General features: G+C 42.9%; 1 protein-coding gene across 9 annotated transcripts in view; it reads left to right on the top strand.

Annotated features, from left to right (window-relative positions):
- Positions 1-17,433, top strand: part of LOC124037925 (C-Jun-amino-terminal kinase-interacting protein 3-like) — a 77,310-nt gene that overhangs the window by 13,449 nt on the left and 46,428 nt on the right. For 4 of the 9 annotated variants that reach the window (XM_046353192.1, XM_046353191.1, XM_046353194.1 and 1 more), the window contains exons 2-10: positions 2,907-3,027; positions 5,625-5,695; positions 5,855-5,946; positions 6,608-6,631; positions 10,512-10,572; positions 11,461-11,695; positions 11,908-12,010; positions 12,213-12,331; positions 13,027-13,038. In XM_046353192.1, the coding sequence (XP_046209148.1) occupies positions 2,907-3,027; positions 5,625-5,695; positions 5,855-5,946; positions 6,608-6,631; positions 10,512-10,572; positions 11,461-11,695; positions 11,908-12,010; positions 12,213-12,331; positions 13,027-13,038 (838 nt within the window). The remainder of the gene's footprint in view (positions 1-2,906; positions 3,028-5,624; positions 5,696-5,854; positions 5,947-6,607; positions 6,632-10,511; positions 10,573-11,460; positions 11,696-11,907; positions 12,011-12,212; positions 12,332-13,026; positions 13,039-17,433) is intronic. The other 5 variants (XM_046353195.1, XM_046353188.1, XM_046353196.1 and 2 more) reach the window with 3 other exon arrangements.

Genomic DNA, 17,433 nt, shown 5'->3' with positions numbered 1-17,433 from the left:
GGGGATTTGAAGGGCAGGGGGGTCAGAAGGAGAGTTGCCCTTGGTGTAATAGTATATTGTGGCAAGGTGAGGGGGGGGGTGAGTGAGTAAGTGAGAGACTGCAGCGTGTTGCTATTGTTTTCTCATGGTCCTGCCTTGCTTTGGGCAACTGGTGAGACTGGAGTTGACCCATGTACCCTATAGTGCACCATGGGCCCCGGTCAAAAGTAGCGCAATGTGTAGGGAATAGGGAGATGAGGTGAGATGGGGTGGGGTTGTCTATTCGTTGAGGTCAGGGAGCAACGCCGGGCATTTGTAGGAAAATGGCAATTCACAGGCCCCATGAATAGAAGTGCCATAGACTTTTAACAGGAGCATTTTTAGGGGCGTACTGGGTGAGAAAATGGACATATGTCCCTGTCCCTAACTTTGTCAGTTTTGCCTCCCTATGTTCCCGGTTCCTGTTATTTGAGGTCAGCCAGACGATGGTAGAGCATATCTCTAGCAGCAGGCAGGGTCTCGCTACAGTCGGGGGATTACAGTCGTAAGACTGCAGCCCGGCCGGCCCATTGTGCAAGGCTTTATAAAACTGCAGACTGCAGAGAGAGCCCTTGGAAGGAAGGCAGACAGGCCAGACAGCTGTGTTAGTTTCTGTTTGTTTTCTGATTCCTGTACACAGAGAGACAGGAGAGCAGGGTCTGGTTCAGTTAGTATGACATGGGACAAAACACTTTGAAATGGAGGAGATATGCTGATACATGAACGTTTAACATTTTGATCTAAAAGGGTTATTCTACTGTTGTCCCCCTGTTGTCCACACATTTCATACACTTTTCATACAGGGTTCTATCTGGAACTCAAAACGGTTATTCAAATGGTTCTTACCTGGGGACGGCAGTAGAATAACCTTTTTAGATTCTAATCTAGATTTTTTAAAACTTTTGGAACCCCTTTTTCTAAGAGTGTATCAATATAATATATTTTACAATGTGAGCCGTTTACCACACACCATGCATTCATGTAATTGATAAATTGTTATGCTGCATACAATAGGGTTGAAAATAATTTACTTTTTCCTATGTACAGTGCATTCGGAAAGTATTCAGACCCCTTGACTTTTTCCACATTTTGTTATGTTTCAGCCTTATTCTAAAATTGATTTAAAATGTAAAAAATTAAAAAGTCATCAATATGCACATAATACCCCATAATGACAAAGCAAAAACAGGTTTTTGGATATTTATGCAAATTTAAAATTGATATCCCATTTACATACAGTGGCAAGAAAAAGTATGTGAACCCTTTGGAATTACCTGGATTTCTGCATAAACAGGTCACAGTGCAGGGTGGGAGAAGTATGTGAACCCTTGGATTCATAACTGGTTGACCCTCCTTTGGCAGCAATAACCTCAACCAAATGTTTTGTGTAGTTGCGGATCAGAGCTGCACAACAGTCAGGAGGAATTTTGGACAATTCCTCTTTACTAAACGGTTTCTGTTCATCCAATATTCTAGGGCTGTCTGGTGTGAACCGCTCTCAAGGTCATGCCACAGCATCTCATATCGGGTTTAGGTGAGGACTCTGACTGGGCCACTCCAGAAGGTGTATTTTCTTCTGTTGAAGCCATTCTGCTGTTGATTTGCTTCTTCAATTGGAGGGCAGAGAGCCTTACATTCTCCTGCAAAATGTCTTGATAAGCTTGGGAATTCATTTTTTCCATTGATGATAGCATGTCCAGGCCCTGAGGCAGTAAAGCAGCCCCAAACCATGATGCTCCCTCCACCATACTTTACAGTTGGGATGAGGTTTTTATGTTGGTGTTCTGTGCATTTTTTCTCCACACATAGTGTTGTGTGTTCTTTCCAATAAACTCTGAATATTTTGCTGTGGAACATCCAGGTGCTCTTTCACGAACTTCAGATGTTGCTGCAGAAATGGTTGTTCTTCTGGAAGGTTCTCAGATCTCCACAGAGGAACTCCGTAGATCTATCAGAGTGAACATCGGGTTCTTGGTCACCTCCCTGACCAAGGCCCTTTTCCCCCGATTGCTCAGTTTGGCCGGGCGGCCAGCTCTAGGAAGAGTCTTGGTGGTTCCAAATTTCTTCCAATTAAGAATGATGGAGGCCACTGTGTTCTTGGGGACCTTCAATTCTGAAGAGCTGTTTTGGTACCCTTCCCCTCGACACGACACAATCCTGTCTAGGTGCTCTAAGGACAATTCCTTCGACCCCATGGCTCTGACATGCACTGTCAACTGTGGGACCTTATATAGACAGGCGTGTGCCTTTCAAAGTCATGTCTAATCAATTGAATTTACCACAGGTGGACTCCAATCAAGTTGTAGAAACATCTCAAGGATTATCAATGGAAACAGGATGCATTTGAGCTCAATTTCGAGTCTCATAGCAAAGGGTCTGAATACTTATGTAAATAAAATATTTCTGTTTTTTAAATTTTGAATAACATTTCTAAAAACCTGTTTTCGCTTTGTCATTATTGTGTGGACATGGATGAAGATTAAAAAAAAATGTAATCCATTTTTAGAATAATGCTGTAACAAATTGTGGAAGAAGTCACTGGGTCTGAATACTTTCCGAGTACGCTGTAATTCCTATCTATTTTATTTTTGATTAAGATTTTTCCATTCTTGATTTGCAATTTCAGTTCACTTCCTGAATTAATTATTGGTTGTTTTATCCCAAAGAAATTCCTAGAGTTTGAGGACTGTGTGGATGTTCTCTCCCATAAAAATGTTTAGGGCTGGTTTCCCGGACACAGAGTAAATCTAGTCTTGTGCTAAAAAAAAACATTTCAGTGGAGATTCTCCCTTGAGTCAGCGTTTTAGTCTAGGACTAGGCTTAATCTGTGTCTGGGAAACCAGCCCATAGCGTTTTGACTGACTGTGTATGGTTGTTCTCTCCCACAGAAATTCATAGAGTTTGAGGATGCATTGGAGGGGGAGAAGAAGGACTTGCAGACTCATGTGGAGAGCTTGGAACTGCAGGGGAAACAACTGGAGCTCAAGACCAAGAACTACTCTGACCAGAGTGAGTATTATTGTGTTTTCACACTTGGTCCCTTTCTGACAATTTTTGTGAACTCAGCGTGGTTTGCTTAATTTTTTTGTCCAGTGTGAACACTCCAAAGGAACTCAGACCCCTCAAAAGGGACCCGAAGCGAACCGAACTTGAGAGGTGGTCAGTTCGGTTCCCTTGAATTCCTCGGTCCGGTTCACTTTTTTAGGGCAATGTGAACACAAAGCTACACAGGTTCGCTTGTTATTATTCCCACACCACATACTAGAATACTGCAACACTGTTTCCCCTCCCATAACCCCTCACGTTGGTGCCACAAAAGGGAGAAGATGATTATCTGCCGGTTCGCAGAAAAATATTATTTGTTTGCAATATGTGATCTATAAAGAGATATTCTAACCTGTTTATCTCCATGTGGGGTTTTAATAGTGTGTGATGACAACAATATCCTTGATGAGAATCACGACATAGGGTACAAAATCTATTTTAGCTCTTAAAGGGGCAGTAGACTACATTGGGTGTAGAATTTTCAATTATAGCATTATTTGTCTGCAGTTATTCTTCTGCTATTTATTCTGTTACCAATAATATTTACATGTTCATAGAAATTAGAATTATTATGTCTCATCTTTTAACTAAATGCAATCTATTATCTTCCAAAATATAAGTATTAATACATATCTGTAGTATGATAACAAGTTCTGATGGAATGGCTTGTCCTGCACTTTGTAAAAACGCAGAGTACATTGATTAAATGTTGGAAAAAGACCTTGGTTCCTTTTAAAACATTGCAATGTGAAATCAAAGAAGACTCGGACCACAACATAGGTTAAGTGAACAGGCAAAATAGTTGAGTCCTCATTCGAAGTTAATGGCAGTGTAAGGACCGACGCTGGGAGATGAGAAGCAAGTACAGGGAGGGTACATTTAATGGATAATATACAAGAAACAAACAAGGACATCGTCTGGACAGGGGAAAACGTAACAACATCAATGATGACACAGGGAACAAACTGAAGAGCAGACAGATATAGAGGGGTAATCAACAAAGTAAAGGAGTCCAGGTGAGTCCAATGAGCGCTGATGCAAGTAATGATGGTGACAGGTGTGGGGTAATGAAGGGCAGCCTGGCACCATCGAGCGCCAGAGAGGGGAAGCGGGAGCAGGCGTGACAGGCAGTGTGAATACAAAGGGAACTGAGTTCTTTAGCTTTTTTTTTTTTACCCCAGAGTTCACTAAAGAGGACTGAGATCAGTTATTTTAAAGAGGACTATTTGTGAAAACACCCTTAAACTTAATAACTAGAACTACTCCAAATAGAGTGAGTATAAAATTATAATAACCGGAACTACTTCGATCAGAGTGAGTATAGAACTATAATAACAAGAACGACGCCGACCACAGTGAGTATAGAACTATAATAACTAGAACTTCTCCGACCAGAGTGAGTATAGACTATTAATAACTAGAATTACTTCATCAAGAGTGAGTATAAACTTAATAACTAGAAGTACTCTGACAATTTGATGTTGACAATGCCATTTGCCCATTACATGGGATAAACAGCTGCAGGTGATTGCACTGTATCTCATGGCATTTACAGTGAGACAGACATGCCCAGCAGTGCGATGCATCAGACTTTGTTTACATAAGACAACACATCGATTCTGTATGTGTTTTTCTGTTGCTCATCAATGTTTAAAAACTAGAACTACTCTGACCAGAGTGAGTATAGAACTATAATAACCTGAACTACTCCAACCAGAGTGAGTATAGAACTATAATAACCTGAACTACTCCAACCAGAGTGAGTATAGAACTATAATAACCTGAACTACTCCAACCAGAGTGAGTATAGAACTATAATAACCTGAACTACTCCAACCAGAGTGAGTATAGAACTATAATAACCTGAACTACTCCAACCAGAGTGAGTATAGAACTATAATAACTTGAACTACTCCAACCAGAGTGAGTAGTACCTCAGTACTAAAACACTGTGTAATATTACTCAGAGCTAGAACTGCTTCGACCAGAGTGAGTGTGTACTTCTCAAAACTAGCACACTGCAAGTGTGCACTAATCAGAACTACCCCGTGAGTCTGCATTACTCATAACTAGCACAATGTAATGATACACTATTGACAGCCAAGCACAAAGTGTATAGCCTAGCACATAGTGATTGTCTACCTACGATGTGGAGGACTAAACATAGCCTACTAGCACACATTGGTTTTGCACCATGAAGAGCTTTGCATGTAGTATTCAAGGACACAATATAGCCCGTTTTACACTAACCCACCATGTCCGGATGAGCCAGTGCATGTTCTGTGGTTAATATGGCTTAATAGGGTTTTAAGTGCCTCTGACAGCAAAAAGACTCACGTCAATGAGAAAACGGGCCTGCAACCATTTAGTGTTTCAAAGCAGACCAGCTTTAAATGGAGAGCACCATCACACTATCCACTGTTCAATATGGAGCCATTTCCAGAAAGTCCTGGACTAATAGTCACTTTCAATGGAGAATCTCACCAGCCCAAAGTGTATAACCAACAGTGCTGTTACAATGGGTGGCTGGTTGACTCTGATTCTGTTTATCTGGGTTTCAGTCACTCGTCTGGAGGAGCGTGAGTCAGACATGAAGAAGGAGTACAATGCATTGCACCAGCGACACACGGAGGTAGGAACTGCCGTGTGTGTGTGCGTGCATGAGAGAGTTTAGTATCTGACTCCATACAAGCTGCTAGGTTTGTATCATGATGTTGTTCGCCTGGTGCAATAGAACCAAGTCAGTGGAATTACGTCCATCTTCCTCACTCATCCTCTCTCTTCCTGTCAGATGATTCAAACATATGTGGAGCATATTGAGAGGTCCAAGATGCAACAGGCAGGGAACAACAGCCAGTCAGAAGGGCCAGGCAGTGGACGAACGTGAGTGACCGACTTCTTAAAAACATTTTCATCATAAAATGTTATTATCCCCAAGTGAGGAAATCCGTTGAGCAGCATACAGACAAAGCTCTACAATTCATATAACAACATAGACATAAAATAATATAGTTAGTTGTGACCTTTCTGGAAAGTGTGGGTAGGTGGGTGTGTTGTGTGTGTGTGTGTGTGTGTGCAGGGGGAAGAGTATAGAAATGGATCCTGGAATAGCTTAGTAGTAGCAACTATGCTGAGGTAATGGTCTGTGCTTTGTTGTGCTTGGAATAAGTGTGCTAGGGTTTAGTGTTCTGTGTTTAGTGTGCTGTAGTTGTGTTGTGTGTAATGCCTTCTGTTGTGCTGCTGTGTGTTAGCCTGTGGTAGCTTGTCTTGTGACCAGTGATGTAGTGGTTAAAAAACAGGTGGGTAAAAGCTGATCGCTGTTTGTGGTGAGTAAAGTAACGCTCCCTATACTTTCAATGCCTTTTTTCCACAAAAGGTGGGTAAAAGCTTGTGCAAAATAAAATATGTCAGTAAACAACATTTCTGTGTGTTTTACCCTCCACTACACCACTTGTGACCTGTTGTATCATGGTTTGGCTTCACTCTAATCAATATATGTCTGTCTCGTTGTCTCACTCTGTGCTCGTGCTGCTGTGTTGCACAGTCAACGCCACATGTGGAGGAAAAGGTAAATCACTACCCCCAAAACCTCTTCCCCTCCATCCCTGTCCCCTCAATCTCATTCAGTGTTTGTCAGTCTTGGTCCTGAGTATAGGACCCGGGTTCAAATACTTGGAAAATCATTTTAAATATTCAGAGCTTTTTGCCGAGTCTTTTTGGGACTTTTCTATTGGTTTATTAAGCCAGGCAAGCTGAACCAGGCTCAGATACAGTATTTATTTCAGTAGTGCTGAACGATTATTATGACATTAAAATGATTAGAGCTTTTTCAAAAATAGTGAACATTCAATTGTCAAAACATTGGAAATATTCCATTGTCTCTGTCAGGTCCGCATAGAAAAATAGATAATTGCTATTAAATATTAAAATATTTAAGTTGTGTATATTACTGCTCAGGCAGTAACAGCCAGCCAGACAACCATCTACCGTTATCTCTGTTCTCCCCATACTGTACTGTGTTTAGTCATCCTATCTAGCTAGGCTAGCATGCCTAAGTATGCTGCAGAGCTGTCTGACAAAATCTTTTTACTAGTTCTTTGAAGTAGATAAGGCATACTTTCACAAACTCGATCCCCCTCTCTCGTTATTGTGTTGTCTACTATCTTCTCTCTCATGCTGTGGCGTATGCGGTCTGTGTGTATCTAACCTAGCATAGCAGGTGTAAAAATATATCAAAACCAGAAAAGAACAGGCACAATGGATTATGGCCATTGTAGGTAATTACCATGTTTCTGAGCTGAACTTGAATATTTGCTTAGTGAAAACTACAACTCCCGTCAGCTCAGCATCCCATATAGCGCTGGACTTAATTTCTCTCGTGCATGATTAGATTTCTCTAATCAACGGGGTGTTGGGCTACCAAAAAAACTCAAAACTAAGTGGAATTCAAGTAATTGAAGCAGGTCAATTAGTTGATTATAATAACAACAACAAAAAACTAAACTTTGTTTAATCCCTCAGCACAAATGTTCAGGTATTTAAAAGCCCAGGTCTGCTGAGTATACAGGCTTTTGCTCCAGCCCAACACTAACACACCTGATTCAACTAATGGGGGGCTTGTTGATTAGTTGAATCAGGCCTGCAGACCCTGTGGTTCCCAGGACAAGGACTGACAATCACTGCCCTGGCTCCATTGACCAACCAGCCTCTCCTTGGACTAGAAGTTCCCCTGCCCCCAGTATGTCCCAATATGGAATGGGCCCAGAGTTTGTGCCTTTGTCCTTTACCTTCTCCTATACCACCCACTGTTTATGGTCTCCACTGTGTCTCAGCACAGCTGAGTCGAGTGGAGACGAATGGATTCGGTTCAGTTTGTTCATGCAGTCGTCCTGATGAGCCCTTCCGAGCTAGCTAGTTTATGCTTGTGGCTAGAAACTCCAGCGAGGATTTGAAACTTGTCTGCCGAAGTCAGGACTTGGTAGAGTATTCAGAATAATTACGTTTTTATCAGAGTATTTTATGTGAAATTCACTACAATAAATGTGCTTTCGCTGTCACCCAGGCTTGATATTGGCTACACTAGCTAGCTACTTCCCACTCCTTACTGCGGGACAGCAGTGCTCGGCAAGCAGAAGCAAAGGACACTGTGCTCCATGTTCAAGTCATTTATATTTAGTAGGTTTTGTTATCTGTTTTAACAAACCTTTTTTATTTTTGTACTTATGTATTGCATATAGTTTTTTTTTGTGGTGTGGTTTTCATATAAGCCCTTAGGCTTCCAACTACACCTGCACACCTTTTTTTGTTGTTTTGTTTTTAATCTGTATTGTTGTCTATCATTTTATTATTTTTTAAAGTTATTTTTTATTTATTTCACCTTTATTTAACCAGGTAGGCTAGCTGAGAACAAGTTCTCATTTACAACTGCGACCTGGCCAAGATAAAGCAAAGCAGTTCGACACATACAACAACACAGAGTTACACATGGAATAAACAAACATACAGTAGGGAAAAAAAGTATATATACAATGTGTGCAAATGAGGTAAGATAAGGGAGGTAAAGGCAATAAATTCGCCATAGTGGCGAGGTAATTACGATATAGCAATTAAACACTGGAGTGATTGATGTGCAGAAGATGAATGCGAATGGGGTGCGAAGGAGCAAAATAAATAAATACAGTATGGGGATGAGGTAGTTGGATGGCCTATTTAATGATCTGCTACTCTGACAGCTGGTGCTTAAAGTTAGTTAGGGAGATATGAGTCTCCAGCTTCAGTGATTTTTGCCGTTCGTTCCAGTCATTGGCGGGTGCAGGCAGCGATCGGTTGAATAGCATGCATTTAGTTTTACTTGCATTTAAGAGCAGTTGGAGGCCACGGGAGGAGAGTTGTATGGCCATGAAGCTCGTCTGGAGGTTAGTTAGCACAGCGTCCAAAGAAGGGCCAGAAGTATACAGAATGGTGTCGTCTGCGTAGAGGTGGATCAGAGAATCACCAGCAGCAAGAGCGACCATTTTTTTCTTTTTTTTTCTTTTTTTCTGTGAATTTTACCCCTTTTTCTCCCCAATTTCGTGGTATCCAACAGTTGTAGTAGCTACTATCTTGTCTCATCACTACAACTCCCGTACGGGCTCGGGAGAGACAAAGGTTGAAAGTCATGCGTCCTCCGATACACAACCCAACCAGCCGTACTGCTTCTTACCTGCCGCATGAGCCATGCTCGGCAGAACCCGGACGAAAGCACACAGCGCGCATCCAACCCGGAAGCCAGCCGCACCAATGTGTCAGAGGAAACACCGTGCACCTGGCAACCTTGGTTAGCGCGCACTGCGCCCGGCCCACCACAGGAGCTGGGCGCATGAGACAAGGATTCCCTGACCAAGCCCTCCCTAACCCGGACGACGCTAGGCCAATTGTGTGCAGCCCCCACGGACCTCCCGGTCGCGGCCGGTTACGACAGAGCCTGGGCGCAAACCCAAGGATTCTGATGGCACAGCTAGCGCTCCAGTACATCGCCCTTAACCACTGCGCCACCCGGGAGGCTCAAGAGCGACATCATTGATGTATACAGAGTTTTCTTTGGTGCAATTTTTTTTTTTTTTGAATGAACGTCATTGCTGGCAAACTCTCCCCATTGAGCAGTAGACTGTATCATGGTGACATCCATATGGTTACTATCAATTTGACACATTATTTTTCGTGTAGGCTGTTATCGTACTTAAAAACAAATAAATTGGGATGGAAGAAATTGACCATGTAATACAGCTGCGCAGTGGGAAGCAACTCCAGTCGACAAGCCTCGATACAACACAGTTGCATTGGTCATTCGCACCGCTTGACTGAACCCAACCAATCCGCTCGCCTCCACTTTTACTCTCAGCTACGCGACATACAGTACGTCATCAATTTGGGCAACAGGCGTGTCCTTATAGCCTCTCCCGTTTCTCCATAACATGGATATCTCGTGTCATATTATGTCGGTCTGGTTTAGTGTCAGTCTGTCCAGTAGCTGGCTTTGTGTGTTGTACTTAATTCAGGGGATTTTCAGTTTTATGTTATGCAACCCCAAAGTTAGCTTTCACCTCTCTCCAGATACCTAATGTACAGTACATTATCTCCTGCTCTCTCTGCCCCTCTCTCTCTCTCTCTCTCTCTCTCTCTCTCTCTCTCTCTCTCTCTCTCTCTCTCTCTCTCTCTGGAATTGTGATTTTCAGTTCTCTCTCTCTCTCTCTCTCTCTCACCCCTCTCTACCCCTCTCTCTCCACCCCTCTCTACCCCTCCTCTCTCCCCCTCTCTCTCTCCCCTCTCTACCCCTCTCTCTGCCCCTCCCTCTATCTCCCCATCCCCGTTTCCTTTTTCTTCTCTCAAACCTTTACTCTTCCCCCTTTGTTTCGTGCTCCACTCTCCTGTCCTCCTCTCTCCTCCCGCCCCCTCTCTTTTTCCCCCAGCAGCAAAGTGGAGCGTCCCCCGTCGTTGAGCCTGTACCCCAGTGGAGAGGGAATGGGGATGGTACGTGGGGGTCTTGGGGGGGGCTAGGATGATAATGCCTGTGTCTGGGACTGACTTCTGGCAGGTCAACGAGCTCAGCCAATCCTGCTACACCTCTGGCTACCAGGTGTGATAGTGGCTCCATCCCAAATGGCACCCTATTCTTTTTATAGTGCACTACTTTTGACCAGAGCACTATGGGCCCTGGTTAAAAGTAGTGCACTATATAGGATGACATTTGGGATGCACCCAGACACTCCCCCTGGACCTCACGTCTGCAAAACACGTCATGCCACACCCCCACCACTACCACCATCAATCAGAATCATCCAGACGCATCCCTCACGCCTGCATCTGTCCCTCGTCTTCCAAGAGCTTTTCTTTGTGGTGCTTGTCGATAGTTTTTTTTTATGGCAGTGAGTGTAATGAAGACATGACAGTGTATAAACAGATATGATGAATACATTAATATTAGGATAAAAATATTACATTAAATTGGTGTAATTTCTTTTCATTTAAGTACTTTTTTCTACAATAATAGAACATAACATAGATTCTATCGTCCCGTTTGGACCTGTCTTTACATCACGTTTCACATGTAAGTGTGATGCTTTGTTACTATGTGTACGCGCAAGATTGTGAACATTCCAACGAGCCTTGCAAGAGAAGAACCCTGGCTTCCCTATTCTCCACCCTTCAGCCTAAATGTGCATTGCACACTCTCCGTCATTAATTTAAAAGCATTGGCTTGATGCAAACATTGTCTGGAGGGAGTTTCCAACATTGTTAAATCCATGAAGGGAAGTGTGCACGTGGACACTTTGGGAGAAGGGTGGATAATCGGGATGCAGCCCCTCTTGAACAATACAGCCCCTTAACCTCTTTAACCACTGACCTCTGATGCCCCAGGAGGATGGTTCCGAGTCGGACTCGGTGGCGGCCACGCCCAGTAGCACAGGAAGTAAGTCCAACACGCCCACTTCCTCCGTCCCTTCCGCCACCGTCACGCCCCTCAACGAGGGCTTCCTCCCACCCGGCGAGTTCGACCCAATGCATGCTGTAAGCCGCGGCATGAAGAGTGCTAAACACCTCAGCAAAAATATGGAGGTGCAGGTCTCCCAGGAAACCAGGAATGTCAGCATCGGTGAGTGTAACGTGTTGTTACACACACACCCATGCATGTATTGATAAGGTCCCTCAGAGAAGGAGTACTGATCTAGGATCAGGTCCCCCCCTGTCCATGTAATCTTATTCATTATGATCTAAAATGCAAAACTGATCCTAGATCATCACTCCTATTCTGAGATGCTTTGTGAGTATGGTTTTGAGTGTGTTTGATATTCTATCTATACTCAGGTATGGGTAGCAGTGACGAGGGGTCAGAATTCCAAGAGATCATCGATTCTACACCAGAGCTGGATATGTGTGTGGACCCTCGTCTCTATGGTGGAGGAAACAGGTAACACACACACACACACACACACACACACACACACACACACACACACACACACACACACACACACACACACACACACACACACACACACACACACACACACACACACACACACACACACACACACACACACACACACACAGACACACAGACACACAGACACACACACAGAGCAATGATTAAATATCAGTGTGTGTGTCAGTCCTTCCCAGGGCATTGTGAATGAGGCGTTCGGTATCAACACTGACTCTCTCTACCATGAGATCAAGGATGCCAAGTCTGACATCATCGGGGATGTTGACGCCGGGGCTGAGCTTTTAGGTAAGCCAATCAGAGGACTATTGGGTGGGATATATGCAAATTAGCTATTGGAAGGCAGCCTAGGCAAGTGTCTGGTCATGTTCCAGGCTGTCTACATTGCAAACGTTGCATTGCATTAACCAATGGTTGTGTGTCATGTCATCGACTGCACAGTCGGGTATCAGATTGCTATTTCAAATAATGTGTTTACCTGATATGTTAAACACCTATCGAGCATTGTGAGTTCTGGCATGCGTCTGAAATGTGGTCACCCTGGAACGCGACCTCTGTCTGCACTAAGCAAAGAGTCATTGGGAATATAAGCTGCGGTGCTTAGTGCACCAGCTGTGTCACCTGCTGTGTCATCATTGCCATAGCACTGGCTAGCTCTGAACTTTGGCCATGCACACAGCGAAATGTTCATCACCACCTCACATTCCCGGCAGCTCCCCCATCCTCCACTGCACCGCAAAGCACCCGAGGATATCACTCGCGCCATGGCTGCAGTCCCCATTTATTTGATATATTTGAGTGGTTGATTTTACAGGGCAAGCTAAATTATTCTTGATTTAGTCTTGGTTTACTTCCTTTTACCAGGTATAGTTGACAGAGCTTTATGAGTGGTTTATTTAATTGCGATCATATTAGTTTATTGACCCATGACCCTTCTCTGTGCTTCCTCTCTCCCTTCCTGTGTATGCTGGATACACCTCTAGGGGAGTTCTCAGGTGTGTATCTGAACCCTCTTTCTCTCCTCACACACACACACACACACACACACACACACACACACACACACACACACACACACACACACACACACACACACACACACACACACACACACACACACACACACACACACACACACACACACACACACACACACACACACACACACACACACACACACACCTCCCAATGACATGATGCTGGCATTACATGCTACAACAGTTGTTTTAAATGTTGATCTAGTCCAGATATTGTCCAGATAATGCTTTCTTTGATTGGTTGGTCATAACGTTACAAAGCTCAACTGAACCCTGTGGTCAATGAAGGTGAATCTCTCTGAGTCTAAACTGACAGTGTTCTCTGGTCTGGTCTTGGACAGATCCAAGCTCTCTTTTTACTCTCTGAAGCTTTTGTATATAACAAGTGCTTATCAGCATTCTCTCTCTTTTTTGTCTCACCCCATCCCTCCTTCTCTCTTTCTCTCTGGTGTGTGCCCCCCTCCCTCTCCTTTCTCTCTCCCCGTTTCTCTTCCTCTCCCCCAGTCCGTGATTATTTTTTCGGTAAGGCTTCCTTTAGCCTTATTCAGCATCTCTAGCTGTTGCTCATCCTCCATGTCATTGTGTCTGTCTGTGATGTCTTGTCTTTTCTGCGTTCCATGTTGTGATGCCATTTCCTACCTGTTCCCCTGCTGTGATGTCACTTCCACCCGTTTCCTGTTGGCTGTTATTTGAGTCTGGCAAGCCATTTCTTTTTGTATTTGTTTTTCACCTTTTATTTAGATTTTTAATTCATTGCTTCGTCCTCATGTTTGACACTGCGAAAGCTCTAACGGTTTTGACATGAGGTTATTGTTTGTAGGGTTGCCAGGTAGGTTGTGCCTACCAGAGAAAATATTGATTTCTCCTTTTTGGTTGAGAGTGAATGAGTCCCGTCCTGTCCGTCAAGACATACACTTTTCATAAACCTTTAAAACATTGGAAATAACTTCAAAACAATGGTGTTCTTTTGTGTTGGTTGTATTACCAAAATAAATGATTACACACATATTACACACGTTATAAATATAACAAACAATGAGCTCTGGTTCCTCAAGAAAAGTCCTGTACCTCGGGCCTAAAAGGGTCCAGCCCAGTAAATGTGTTCAGTTAACCCAAGTGACCTCAGTCACGCAATTGTCTTTTCATAAAGTGATGCATAAATGCTGTCTCATTAATACACTCAGATTGCAAGAAACAGTTTTACCACACAACTATAAAGTGTCACATCTCTGTAGTCTTCACTACAACTGAATCAGGGCCGGTCCTGGACGTTCTGCTGCCCTAGGCAAGACAAAAATCAGAGGAACAGAACATAATAGCAGCCCAATTAAAAGGCCTATGCTGCAAATTAAACACCATTTTTAACACATCTGGTTAGTAGGCTATATAATCAGTTAAATGTCAATAACATAGCCTAATATTTTCAATCTGATTACATTGATAAAATCACCAATGCCCGGGACATTTTGCTGCCCTAGGTGAGATAAAAATAATTACATCTTAGTCATGAATCTAAGCATGGCACTTTCAAAAGTTACCTTTCCACCCAGACAGAGGCTCTACTGACACAGAAAACTGTAAGCTTCAACTGCTGGCTACTAGTCCGTGGTATAACCCAACAACAGACGTGCTTCCCTAAAAGCTGCCTGGGTTTAAACAAACATCTTCTCTTTTCAGAAAGATAAAAGCTCAATTAATAGGGACAGAATAGCAGTATTTTTTTTATCTCCTCAAATATTATAGGCTGAAGTTTAGCTTCAGATTGTCATATACAGGAATTAATATATCCCCATATGCATCGGAGTCACGTCTTTCGCGAACATTTTAGAGCTTGTTTCTACCATAAGGCGTCACTGAGTTAAGCATTGTTATAATCTTGATATAATCTGGATACGTTTTATGTATTGTATTTATTTCAAAATATAAAGCAAACAATAGATCTAATTTGCGCCCTCATTTTAACAAATGGCATGTGATACCATCACTCAATTCAAGCCTTTGTTTTAATCAAACATATCAAGCCCTTCTCAGACATGGAGGTATTTAATCAGTGCATGCGACAGTGTTGGAGTATTTGACTATACCGTCATCAATGAATAGGATAATTGTGTCTGTCAAACAGGTAGGCTTACCACTTAGTTTTTGTAGGATGAAGAAATAAGCTCCAATTATATTTTACCCCTGCTTTGGAGAGTTACAATGTTGCTATCACTATGCAACCAGCTACCTATAGTAGGAAAACAAGTTACTTATTAATAATATCCCACCTGTTATCACACATGGCACGACCCCATAATTGTTATAATTACAATAAAAATAACACTGATAACATATTTAACATATATTTTAATATTTCTGTAGAACTGTAAAACAGAGTAAGATCATTTGAGCTTTGGAAACAACTGCTGTCATAAATACATGGTGGGCCCTGTTTCGCTTGGAGCAGGGTAAAATAATTTGATTGTCTAACATCAGTTTAAACAATTTATTGATTTTTGTCTCCACCTAGAGTGGCCTCTTTCCTCTGCTGTGGTGCTGCATTGCAGTCAGCGATGTCTTCTCTCGAAGCTGTCCATGGTCCTGAAATCAAATAATCTGAGTTTGCTTGGACACCAGTCTGATCTCCAGCTCCTTCCACCTTTGGGAACTATCTTGGTGGTCATGCGACTTCTCGTGTGAGCTAATGAGGTGGCACAGATTCTTCCAGTCCCTGGTTCCATCCCTGACCAGCACAGATTTGCACTTGTGTGATAAATATTTGCAGCAAAAAAATTGGTCTCTTTACTCTTTCCCCGTGGGTCACCGAACTGTTTCGTTGCCCCTCATCTCTTGGGAAATTCCCATCCTTATCATGATGTGGCCCAGGCTGCACTTAACATAACTCGTAAAGATCCCATTCCTATATTTTGGCCACTCACCAGGATATTTTATGTTTTTTGTGTGGGAGTCGGATTTAATCAGCAGCACCACTGTCATCCGGGACGGGGAGCTACGATTCTGAGTCTGGGTCCAAGATAGTAGGGTCTTCTCTGGCATTGTTTGGAGGTGTGGCTAGGCCTGGTGCGAACACCTGTTCTTGTCCAGCCAGAGAGCTTTTATCATCGGTGGAATTGCATGGTTTGGGCTCCTCTGGTTTGCCTTCTTCGCTCAGCGAACGGGGGCTCGTCGTTGTCGGCGAATGAGTGACCTGTCCAAGTAGGCTTGTCATTCTCCACACCAGCTGATGGACAGTGCTGCATGCTGATACATTTCACCAGATAATTACTTTGGTTCAAAGATTGTGCCTATTTTCTCATTGTTTAAAAAAAAAATCTCATCCTAATAGTTTTTCACTAATTACTTTAGTCACTAATCGTCTTCGTCACACACCAACATAAAAAAATACAATAATTTAATTGGCAGATACATTTTTATTAATGTTTCACAATTGGAAAATCGCATATAAACACACGCATCACCATAGCTACCAATGATAGTGGGAGTGAACTTCGGAAGAAGCGGGAATGGATTGCAACAAAACTATGAGCTGATGGCTGGGGTGCCGCGGGCGGTGTAGTAGCCGATTAGGGGTGATGGAGGGTGCCAGCCAATTGTCAAAATGCCGCCATAGGCGGCGGCCTAATCGTGCCTAATGGGAGGGCCGGCCCTGAACTGAACACATAAATCATCACATCACACCAAAACAAATGAAATACCGAATGCAAAAAGTTGTAGTCAATCGGTCAGTCAGACAATCCAATCCGCCAACAGATCTCCGGCATGGAAAGGCCACGAAGAAACAGCGGAGACCAACATAGATCGGTAGTCGAACAATAGACCTAAGTAGAGCCAATACTGATTGATCCTGAACAAAACAAACTGGGTCTCAACGAGCTTCCAAACTGAGGGTAGAACACTTCCTCTCTCACTGTCACAACCTACTTTTTGGGCAGCTAATCCTGGCTATTTAATAGAGAATTAAAGGGAAAACGCCCTATTAGCAGGAGAATCACGGATACACTTCAGACAAATTCACCTCCGTCACAAAGCGGATGAAAAAAACCTTCAGTTGAATGACTTAATTTCAGAGATCCATTCCCCTTTTATTTGAGCATGTCACAGCAAACACATCATTATTGTATATGTATTTATTTTCGGAAATCTTTTGGTCTTTTCTTGGTTTCATTTCAGCTTGCGGGAGTTGGCTTAAACACCATGATTCTCCCCAAAACCTCCAAATGTTCATGCATAGAATTAACCCATGAATAGCCCCAGAATTCACATTCAAAGACGATTAATCTGTTCATGAAAAAATGTAAACTAAATGTATAGTTAATGAACAGTTGTAGAGTTCATGAAGTGTTTATAGAGCTA

Source organism: Oncorhynchus gorbuscha, linkage group LG06 (genome assembly GCF_021184085.1).
Source record: "Oncorhynchus gorbuscha isolate QuinsamMale2020 ecotype Even-year linkage group LG06, OgorEven_v1.0, whole genome shotgun sequence".
NCBI lineage: Eukaryota > Metazoa > Chordata > Actinopteri > Salmoniformes > Salmonidae > Oncorhynchus > Oncorhynchus gorbuscha.
The sequence above is the reverse complement of the archived record's forward strand: the minus strand, read 5'-3'. Positions and strand labels throughout refer to the sequence as shown.